General features: G+C 38.7%; 2 protein-coding genes across 2 annotated transcripts in view; one reads left to right on the top strand and one right to left on the bottom strand.

Moving 5' to 3' along the window:
* Positions 1-2086: 2086 nt before the first annotated feature.
* Positions 2087-4842, top strand: LOC106952575 (natural killer cells antigen CD94). Its single transcript, XM_015040768.1, has 6 exons — positions 2087-2250; positions 2326-2430; positions 2674-2790; positions 3369-3520; positions 3624-3721; positions 4439-4842. The coding sequence occupies exons 1-6, from the start codon at positions 2160-2162 to the stop codon at positions 4563-4565; spliced, it is 690 nt and encodes a 229-aa protein (XP_014896254.1). The 5' UTR covers positions 2087-2159; the 3' UTR covers positions 4566-4842.
* Positions 4843-4962: 120 nt separating this feature from the next.
* trpv6 (transient receptor potential cation channel, subfamily V, member 6) overlaps positions 4963-11317 on the bottom strand; it is a 12507-nt gene continuing 6152 nt past the window's right edge. Inside the window, exons 5-17 of the mRNA XM_015040766.1 lie at positions 11083-11223; positions 10829-10927; positions 10481-10656; positions 10265-10411; positions 9719-9798; positions 9484-9619; positions 8343-8429; positions 8177-8253; positions 7917-8082; positions 7715-7781; positions 7366-7634; positions 7169-7275; positions 4963-5340 (exon numbers count right to left, since the gene is read on the bottom strand). Coding sequence (XP_014896252.1) covers positions 5088-5340; positions 7169-7275; positions 7366-7634; positions 7715-7781; positions 7917-8082; positions 8177-8253; positions 8343-8429; positions 9484-9619; positions 9719-9798; positions 10265-10411; positions 10481-10656; positions 10829-10927; positions 11083-11223 — 1805 coding nt within the window. The 3' untranslated portion in view covers positions 4963-5087. The remainder of the gene's footprint in view (positions 5341-7168; positions 7276-7365; positions 7635-7714; positions 7782-7916; positions 8083-8176; positions 8254-8342; positions 8430-9483; positions 9620-9718; positions 9799-10264; positions 10412-10480; positions 10657-10828; positions 10928-11082; positions 11224-11317) is intronic.

The following is an 11317-nucleotide window of genomic DNA, read 5'->3' as shown; positions in this document are numbered from 1 at the left end:
TCTATGTAGAAGCCTTTCCTCCGGCAGTCAGACCAGGAGATGGTATGTCTGCAAATCAGAAAAGGAGTATTTTTCTTTTGGATGTACAGCAGAGACTAGCGGACAGGACAAGTGAGGAAAATGTCTCAGCTGAATTAACCATACGTCTAAAATGTAAAATGCTTCAGCATGTTACTTAGTCTGGATAAGGTCATTTTGTGATGCATTAAAAGGTGCATCTTCTTAATAGTTTTTTTTTTTCTTTAGCATTTTTGCATGCAATATTTTCTAGCATTGTTCATATTTTAAATAATAAAAAATGTCAGGTTTATGAAAGTGATTGAATCAGACACAGTCATGGAGAAGCAGGGAGTCAAAAAAGCAGTGAAATGTTAATTAGTATTGATCAAATTTTTAATTAAAAAAAATATATATTTTAGAAATTATTTAACCTCAGCTGGTCTCACACTGCTGCAAAAAAAGGTGTAGTTTTACTTATGCATGTTTCTGCACGTCTAATGAAACCGAACCGATATATTTGCATCTCAGCATTAAAATAGTGTTGATGTGTTATAAACACAGCAGAAATGAACATTCACAAAATGAATAATGTGTAGTACTAAAATAATAAAAAAATCTACATTTGAAAGAGATCACTTTAGTATGTCATAGAAATGAACAGGCTGCCAGTCACTTAGTGGTGGGGGCTTTAGCGTTCTAAAAGATTTGAAATGGTTTCTAGTTTTTGGTTTTGCAAAGTGCAGCAGTATCAATTGTGGGTCTGCATACTTGAAGTGTGTGATTTTTTTTGTTCAGCAAACAACTCATTTACATATAGAGGAAGAAAGGAATCTTTCTTCCTCATTTTACAACCATTTTCCCATGTAAATTTACAAAATAAATTTGTAATAAACAGCATAAATTTCTATCTGGTTACATACAAGAGATGCTACATGCATTTTAAGAAAATGTTATTCATTTTCAATAGTATTTAATCAATCTGTAACCCAGATGCTAAATGTTTATCCACAGATTTACGGAACTAAATTTAGCAGACATGTCATTTTACGTTTATTCTGGGTTTTCTAAATTGAATAGTCGTTTGTTCGTTTTTTTTTTTTTTTTCAGGCTACCATTTAGATAACACATGATTCTATGCAGGTGGCGATATGTCAAAATAAGCCTCTCTGCTATGTTACTGTTCAGAGTACAATTTAAATACAGACCTTCTGAAATAAAACATCATTCTCCCTGTTCTCTGGAGTTGGGCTTTAGGTGATGGCAGCTTTTCACCGTTGATTTTTCTTGGGGCCCAAATGTGGACGAATCACAGAAAGTTTTGTGTCTCTGTGACCTTTCTTGTAAGAGCTGCAATAATTTCATTTTCTTGTTGGGAAGTCAAATTTTTGAAGACTGGCCACGGATCTTAGACACGGATAAAAAGCTACAATTTTGAACCCTGTAGGTCCCCCATGCCTTATGAGCAAAGTCACTAAATTTCAAGATGATCAAAAGCAGAAGCTATAAGCAGTCAAAACAGGGTCACGGTTGCAAGTTCAATCAAAGATGAATGACTTCCTGTTTGTTGCAGAAGCACGGGGAAAGGAAAGTTTTGGATATTTGTAGAGAAGTTCTACACGTGTATCGAATTTCATACCAATACAATAAAGTAAAGTAAATAGGGAAGGTGCTTTAAAAGATTCTATTGGGACTTTTGCGAGAGCCTGGTGTGTTCTCAATGTTCTGTGAGTTTTCATAGTGTAATATTGAGTAATGCGCATCTACAACTAAAGCTTCTTGAGCTATTTTCCTATTGTCTAAATGGTTTTGAACACGACCTTGTTCTAATTACTTTTCCTGCACTGAAGTTGTCAGCATACGCTCGTTATGATAAGTGTGACCCAAACACGGATCTAATATGGCTTCCAGTGAAACCCTATCTCTTGTTTTGGAGTACAAAGTCTCTATTGTGACTCTCTTTCTTCAAGAGAAAGAGATTAAAGCTTGGGGGCATTCAAGGACAAGCTCTGTGCTACGTGAATAATTTAGAAATTACTGGGCGTTGTCATGGTGCTTGCGTTGGGAGGGGGACTCTTTAAACTCTACCCAAGGCACACTTGAGCTAGAACACAAAAGAATAAGCACCCTGCCTGGCCAGGCCATTTAGGACAGCTTTCTAAATGTACATCAAATTTTTTCGCAGCTACTTTGAGGATAAAAAAGAGAAACCAGATGAAGCAAAATTGTCGGTTGAGCTGCAGGGAAAGAAAGGTAGGGTTGACGTGTTTTTTCCACTCTGACGGTGGTCTTTGTAAGAGCTCACTGACATTTGGTTCTCCTCTTCAGGCAAACAGGATGAAGGAAAAACAGGACGGCACCGTCTGCTGTGTTTAATCCTCGCGATAATCTGCCTCATTCTTCTCATAGTGGTTGTCGTTCTCGGTGTGAAACGTGAGTACGCGCCGCCATGCATTATGCATAAATCACACACCTACGTTAGATGTTGGATCTAAAGTAGGTTATTATAGCACACAGTGAAAACCCAGCATGCTTTAGGAAGCAATATCTTATTCTTTGATCCAGCTTTCATTGTAACAACAGATCTCCCATGCAGTCCATTGCTGGCTGCAGAGCTGCAGCCTGAGGGTGCTGTTCTTGCCCTCATATCTCTTCCCAATCTCCTCTGTCTTCTAGTCCAAACTGAACCCACACCCTGCCAAGGAAATGGCAGATTTAATGACCGACAAAGTCCTTCTCCAACATGCAGCCTTGAGGACTGCCAGAACCGCTTCCCAAAGACGACATTCAAGAGTAAGTGTAAATTTGACAAAATGAGACAAAAACTTTTAAACATCTGATACTTTATCTTGTATTGTATTTTTCAAGATAGTTTTGCTTTACCAGACCTTTGCCTGATCAGAAGTTATCCAATCTTTCTGCAGGTGTTTTGCTTTTCGTCTCGTTTTCTCTGACCATGACAGCAAATTCTGCTGACAAAAAGGAACAAAACAAAGTATTAAGCCTTGAAAACAGCCCACAGCAGATAAACAATATGTCGAAGTCATTTAAAGTTGTTACTCAACTGTGGGAGCAAAGTTGTTGAGATCTTTTTTGTTATGTTGTCGGACATTTCACTCGTAAACTATGTTGCACTTCTGTAGTTTACAGGGTTGTAGGAATCATCTGCTGCGGGGCAGTTTGTAATTTTGGATCATTTTGAAAGCACTCATTACAGAAATGACTGTATTGAGCGTTAAAAAACAACAACAAAAAAAAACACTTTTTTATATACCTAAACATCTGTTTTAGTGAATATTTGTAGAGTTTTTTTTTTTTTAATCTTTTTTTTGTGTTAGGTTTTAACACACCTGATCTGCCTCATCTTTTAGAGCTTCCCTGCCGGCAGTGCGCCAGCGGCTGGCTCACCTTTGGCACTTCCTGTTTTTTCCTGTCCACCACCAGACTGACCTGGTCAGAGAGTCAGAAGAACTGCAGCTCCAGTGGAGGATCTCTGGCTATTGTTACCAACCAGACTGTTCAGGTTTGCACTGTGACACTTGTTGTTGTCACTTTTAGCAGTTTGTTAGGTTATGATTATTTGCACAGTGCATTTCGTGCAAATCTTTTTCTGCCTTTTGCTCCAGAACTTCCTGACAAGGAAAGGGAATCTGAAGTACTGGATTGGACTGAGACTTGAAGACTCCACATGGACCTGGGTCAACAACAATAAACTCCAGCAGAGGTGAATGTAGAGAAATAATGTGTACATGAAACATCCAGTGATGATTAGGATGATTTACGAGACAACTGACAGCTAAATATTGATCCGTTTTATAATCGTATTAAATGATTTCTCCTCATTTATTCTGCTTTGTCTTGCCTGAAAAGGCTCAAAACTGTGAAATAATGTTCCGATGCATCTAAGAGTCTCACAATCTCAAGACCTTATAAAGACCTACCTCTGCTTTTTCCACGTTTGAATTAAATAGAGCTTCACATCTTAACTAATACTATTTTTGCTTGTTTTAAATCTTTTTAAACTAGTTACTTTATTCATGTATTCTACATGTTTTTCCTTTTTTTTCTTTTTAAATCCAATGAATTATTTAGTTTTTACTGTGCAGGACTTGGTGCAGCTTGTTTGTTGCTAAGTGCTTCATAAACAAAGTTGACATTAACATATACACACACTCTGCATTTGTGATACATTTATCAAAAATGCGGGTGGGACTAGATTAAAAAAAAAATGCGGTTAATTTCTCCATTTTAGAACGGAGCCAAATTTTGTTTTCGACATGGTAAGATAAAGAAACTAAAGCTAAAATCAGCTTCCTGTCTCAGGCTGGTTTTTGTCTTTTTCAAAAAGAGCTACAAACACCAGACGATATTTCACTTTCATCAGAACTTAATATCCTGTGTATTCAGTTTGTATTTCAGTTAATTGTTGTTACGTTTGCAGCTACTGGACTGAAGCTGCACACAGTGGAGACTGTGCCTATCTGAACAGTGACGGCCCGGCTGAGAAGAACTGGGACAGAGCTTCCTGTCAGTCCACCACCTACTTCATCTGTCAGCTGCAGTTCTGATGGAAACTGTCTCATCAGCAATCGTCTCCATAGCAACACAACCAACAGCTTGTTCTCACGCCACACTCCAATCATATCCAAGCTTCTTAGATGAAGTAAATATTACATTTCTGAATCCAATGTATGCCATTGAGTTATGCTTACTGCTGATTCCTGCCTTAGTAGTTTAGCTTTCATCGACTTTAGCCAGGACCCTATGATGTTTTATGACGATACATTTCATGTCGACTCAAATAAAGATCAGCAGGTTTTGTTTTAATACCGCTTTATTTTCATACAAACGTGTGCATTCACCTTTTTGTCACGTGGAATGTTTCAATATTATGTTCCCTCTGTATACATTTCTGCTACATATAATTTTTTGATATATATTGCTATAAAAAATAACATGCTTCACTATAGCATAATACTGCAAGAATAATTGCACAGTTCACTACAAAGGAAAAAAAAACAGATACATCTTCAAGTCAGTGACGTGTCGTTGCATCGAAAAGTTTAAATTATGATCACCCATAGTTCGCTTTAAATGTATCTGATGTCCTGGATCTCCATCGGCTCCTTCTGCTCCATCTGCTCCATCTCCAAACCGAAAGCGCTGTTACGAATCATGTCCCACCCCTCCTGTGCCTTCCTCTTGCCTGTGTTTTTGTGTCGGAGCACCGGGCTGTCCTTCGCTGAGTCTGACTTTTCGACGCCCTCCTTCTCATCCAGACTAGAGAAGACCTTGACGTAGCGTCGCATCTTTTGCATCATGGGGTCGTTCCTGTCTTCGACCCTGCAAAAGAGGAGCTTCAGTAAATCGCAGTCGGCGAACTTTTATGGAACATGAACAACGTTCAAACTCAAAACACGCTCTTGGGCTGGAGGTCACGTTTCAGTTCAGTCAAGTAAAATTAAAAAGCAAACATGGTGCTGATCATTTTCATCCCTTTTGATAGTTTGTATATTTATGACTTTGTGGCCATCTATTTGATTTCCTTGGATAGAAAACATTTTGACTTGTTTGAATAATAGCATGAAGAAAAGATTGTTTGATAACCAGGATAAGTTTAAGTTTGTAATGAATGAACTAAATGGTTGGATTAATTCACTTCCTGTAGCAGCTTGCTTTTATGTGAACAGAAACATCTATAAAACTATTTCTGCTAACAAAATGTTTGCTTGACTCTCCGCTTTTATTTGTGCTTTAATGTTAAGTTGCTATGTAGTTTAGCCACCACCAGGGGGAGCACCAGCCTTGAAGGTTCCCTCCACTTTTAACTGATTACCCAGAGAGCCATTCTGTGCCAGTTCTACTGAAATTAGTTTTTCTAAAATGAAAAATAAAACAGAGAGCAATTACAAATAACATAAAAAAAATTCAATTGAAAATAAATAAACTGCTGCAAAGGTAACTTTTTAAATTAAACCTTACTTTAAGTTACAGTATGAGACTTTGGAATGCTTTAGGACAAAAATACTCTGGTAAATCATAAAAGTTGTGCCTTTTTACCGTAAAGCCTCAGCAGATCTTCAGTTTTATCTTTTCAGTACATGTTTTTTTTTTCAGAAGGTCGAGCATAAAGCATTTTATCTCTAAGACTATTTTCATTCTACAGGAGGTTTGTCTCATCTACCAGAGGATGTGGTTCAGGAGAGGCTTGTTAAAAAACAACAACTAAAAAATATTAAGTGCAAAAAAGTCTTTAATGCATAAAATACTGAATTGTTTCTTCTACAAATAGTGAAGTGACATTTCCATTCGAGGTCCAAAGCAATGAAGAAAAAAAGTGATGATAAATATGTGGAAAACATCATTAGAATAATAAAAAAAAAATCACCACAGGCTTTCATATTGAATGATTTCCACTGGTTTGATTATAATCCAGCACTTTCCGAGGACCAGGAGCTCACACATTCCTGATCAATCAATTCCCTCCTTTTGCACTTTTCTTTTTTCTATCACAACGACGCCCTCCAAATTTTTTTCACATTTTATCCTAAGCCAACATCAGTGCTTCACTCGGGTTTTAAAGGACAAACCAAGACAAAAATGTGGATCTGAAAATTGTGGATTAAATTTATCCTCAGGTTCCTTCAGTCCATCTTTATAAAACCTCCTATCTCTGCAATAACAACTACAAGTCTTCTGAGGCAATTCTCTGCCAGTTTTGAACAACCAGAAGCTGATTTTTATTTGCTATTTCTCTTTATAGAGCATCTCAGACTCAGAGTGAACGTTAAGTGTTTGTCAACTGCAATTTTTAGGTTTATTTACTGATCTTTGGGTTGTTGGATGCCTTTCTTGGATTTCTGGATGTTTGTTCAGGGTCCTTAACCTGCTGGTGGGTAAAGTATCTGCTCATTTTTTAAGCCTTTTCCAGCTTCTAACCGATTTTTGTCTGGAATTGTTTCATCCATCTGGTTGTTAAATGACTTGCAGCCTCAGTGATTTTCTTGCAAACTCAAAGTGAAACTTTTTTTTTTTTTTTTTTTTTTTTTTTTTGAGCCGATTTAAGATCTGATTTGAAGAGTTTGTTTTTAGTAATTGTCTTTTCCGGCTCTTGTTATCATACGCTACTTAAGCAATTTATCTCTTGGAGATCTGAGCCACATTCTCTTACCTGAGATACCAACGCTCTTTAAGGCCGAAGCTGAGCCCACACACGCCGAGCCGAGGCCACAGACAGCGAGGAAGCCGCCTCTCCAGCATCAAAGTCGTGGCTACAACCTGAACAACAAATATCCCAGCTGTAAGCATGACACAGCAGTGCTGAATCCACGCTGACAGGGTGATGACGTGAGAGCGCTTAACAGCTACCTGAGTCCTCCAGAGCTCGTCTCTCTCTTGGGCCACCCTCCACTGTGTGTCACTCATCATGGCGATCAGCACGTTGCTCAGCAGCATGTAGCAGACTATAGACAAGCAGACGTGCAGCACGTGGACGATGGGGGGTGTTATGAAGGTGTGATCCACAGGCAGGTCGATCAGACCCACGCTGAGCTCAAACACGGAGAAGAGGGTGATGGGGTAGGACGTGTATTGAGGGATAGAACTTGGGTCTTGGGTCATGTATACCATCCAAAGAGCTAAGGGGGAGATTAGACAAACACGTGAGCGAGAAAAACAATTTCGAAGAATGTAAAAAACGCCAAGAATAAACACTTACAGGTGGAAAAACCGATGAGGACAATGACACTCAGCCACATAAACTTCGTCAGGTCTCCAAATATAATCTAGGAGGAAATGAAAGAAAGAGGGATTTTTTAAAAAGCCACATAAATCACCCTGTCACGTTGTACTGCACCATTAACAGCTGTAATATGTTGGCGTATTGCAAAGCAACGCATAACTTTGGCACTCCTTCTCACCTTCTGTATCATGATGACGTACGGGCCGAGCATTTCAAACCCGCGAGCGAAGAACATGACGTTGCACCAGCCAAGAAGCAGACACACCGCCATCACTTCCCTTTCCCCGTGCACCTCGCATGCTCTGAACACACACAGCAGCACCACCAAGGTCGCGTAGCTTATTCTGCACAAAACATCACAGACAACAGCAGAAGCATCAAACAACAGGTCTGCGAATTTTGCTGTCGTGTCCCTGCTGTAAAAATGCTTCTATTTACAGTATGACATGGAAGGGTCCTCCCAATGCCGTCTGGCCGAAGTAACGCTTTGCTCCGACTCTCAGTATATCAGGGATCTGTTGGTAAAGTGACACGGAGGAGGACGCTTTAGCACACACAACTGCTTCATAAAAGCATAAAGATAGGACATGAGTCATGTGCTGACCTCCAGCACCAGGATGAGTATGGCTCCCAGGACGCTGATGACCTCTCCAGCCAGCCGCAGACTGTCCCCATAAGTCACATAACTCTCCTGAAGCAGGAGCAGGAAAAAACAGCGAGCATCAGCGCTCAGTTTGATGTTTACATCCATGTGGTGGGATTAAAAAAACCCCTGACAACTTAGTCGTCACGGTTTGAAGATGAGTTAAAAAAGGGAACATTATAGGAAACATGCCTTCACACCGGTTCATCAACGTCTAGTTTGTTTATAGACGTTCAGAGGAACAGGAAAGCAAATACATGTGAATCACAATAAATGGGAATATCATTGAACAGCTAATTAATTTCCAAAATTAAAACTATATGGCATAAATTCATTAGACACATGTTTTAAATGGGTTTACTTCTGTTAATCTGGATGATTGTGACTAAAGAAATACTTAATTCTCAGAATATTATATTATAACCTCAGAACTATAAATTTAAAAATAAAACTTCTCCTCCATATTTCCTGTATGTGATTCCTTAAAGAGTTGTGGCACTACTGCTTTTTTAAACAAAATTATTACTTTTGTTGTGGTATTTTGTTTAGCTAAATAATACCTGTAATCTAATTAAATGATAGGTTACAGATTATGCAACTGAAACACAGTATATTTATTCACCATGAATGGTTATTAAAGAAGTGTAAGCACTGTGTTTACATTGTGTTTACAATTACTGCATATAAAATAAATGTATCTGTTTAGATACATGTTAGATGTGAAATCGCTTTAAATTAATTAAACTTAAAGCTGAGGCAGTTAAATAGGAAATTATTCTTTCCAGTGAGAAACTTAATTATAATCATTTATCTAAATAATATAAATTATGTCACATTGTATCTTCAGATTTTAACTGTCAAACTGAGTCTGAATGTATATAATATGTGCTTCTAAAAAGGAATATCCGATAAATGCAATAAAAAATTATTATTTTACCGTTTTATTACAAATTATATGATGAAGTTAAATCTACTCAAGTAAGCTTCAAACATTATGTAACTGCACTGTTGAGGTTTGCTTATGCTCAAAAAACAGTTCTAGTTGTATGTGGTAAACCTAAAACTTCAACATTTGTGCTGTGAATTCACGAGTGCAACCCACGTTGAGGGTCTTCTGAACCCGGATGGTTTTGTCCAGGTCCGTGTCTGTGTAGTTCCCGTCAGCGTCCTTTAGAGGGCGGAAGATACAGGACAGGGTGAAGGTCCCTATGTACAGAAGGTACAGGAGGAGAAGCAGTCTGACATAGGAGAGGTGGAGAAAAAACACTGTTAAAAACACGGTGTATCCATCTACATTTCATTTATTTTTTTTTTACTCCACACAAAGATGAAACTACCTGAGGTAATATTTCCCATACAGATTCCACTTCAGTCTGACCAGCTGCCTCACAGGAGTCACCTCCAGAATCCTCCTCGCCTTTTAAAAAAAAAACCCAAATGTTATTTTTCCACCGCAATATCCATACTTACTAAAATACTAAACTATATTTACCAATTTGAAATATTTGCCAATATTTCAAATTGGTAAATATAATTATATTCATAACACCAATTTGACCAAATCTTAAATTACAGTGGCAACCACATGGTTTATGTGTGGACATAAATTTGTTTTCTTCCCAATCCTTTTCAAGCTACATCCACTTTTTGTTTCTGTGTTAACTACAGTAGTTATTACATAAAACATTAACTGGACAACCTAGACAATGTTTTGTCTGTACTGTATGCATCTTAATTGTACATATTTCTCCATATATGCATGTGTATATATTACCCAGTAAAGGGTATGACATGCATTTTTGTCTTTTTTTTTTTATATACGGTGCCAAATGAATCGATAAATCAAATCAAATACTAAATCTTAACACCTATGTGATCTCTACCTCTCTCTTCTGGCTGCCCACTATCACTTCCAGCACCGACATGGTGTCAGCCCACGAGTCGATTTCAGTCAGGTCGTACAGGTGGGAGCTCAAGGGGCCCAGACTCCACTGGACGACGCGCCTTTTATTAACCAGGTGCTGAAACACCTGAGAGAAATGTTGCATTAGTGAAATAATCTGCTGCAGCTTTCTTTTCCCCCTGTGCTCTGCACTCACCACGATGTTTCCCTCCTTGGCAGCCAGTTTGAAAGGTGTGAGGCCTCTGTTGTTGGGCACCATGTCGAGGGGCACCGGCTGGTCCAGCTCCACATCACTGGCCAATATCAGGTCAATGGCTTGGCACGCCGTGGTCTTATTGGGCTGCAGGACTAAAATGTGAAGCAGTGTGTTTCCTAGAAGATGAGATGCATGGAGATAAAAGCCAAATAAAATGGATTAAAATAAAATAAAGGCATATTAACAGAGTTTATTTGTAAATTGTTTGTTATAGTTGGAACCACATGTCATGTTATTATGTTAGTCAATCGTAATTAAATTTCCAATTCTTGAACTGGGATTTCAGACCTAGGTAGTCTTGGATCCTGGTGCTGGCCCCAGCGTCGATCAGCATGGCGATGATGTCCTCATTACCGGTACAAGCAGCAAAAGACAGGATGTGCTCACCTGTAGCGCAAACACAGATGCATAAAAATTACACCCCGTGATTTTTATCACATTGAAAGACAACAAAGAAGCTTATTTTACACAAATACAAAACAAATACCAGAAACAAGTCAATATCCCTGGTATGTTGTTATTGCGAGATTGTGCTGACTTACCGCAGTAAAAAAGTCCTCCTATCCTCTTCCTGAAATACAGACCAGTGACTCGAGGGTTGATGACGTCTCCTCCACGGCTGATCAGATGACGAACCAGGTTGAGGTTCTGATTCACTACAGCGATGTGGAGAGGAGTGACACCTGAGGCACAGATAAACAACGTTATGGCCATCCATCCATCCATCCATCCATCCATCCATCCATCCATCCATCCATCCATCCATCCATCCATCCA

The sequence above is a fragment of the Poecilia latipinna genome, unplaced genomic scaffold (assembly GCF_001443285.1).
Source record: "Poecilia latipinna isolate Pla-1442-1.1 unplaced genomic scaffold, P_latipinna-1.0 Scaffold526, whole genome shotgun sequence".
NCBI classification, from domain to species: Eukaryota; Metazoa; Chordata; class Actinopteri; order Cyprinodontiformes; family Poeciliidae; genus Poecilia; species Poecilia latipinna.
The sequence above is the reverse complement of the archived record's forward strand: the minus strand, read 5'-3'. Positions and strand labels throughout refer to the sequence as shown.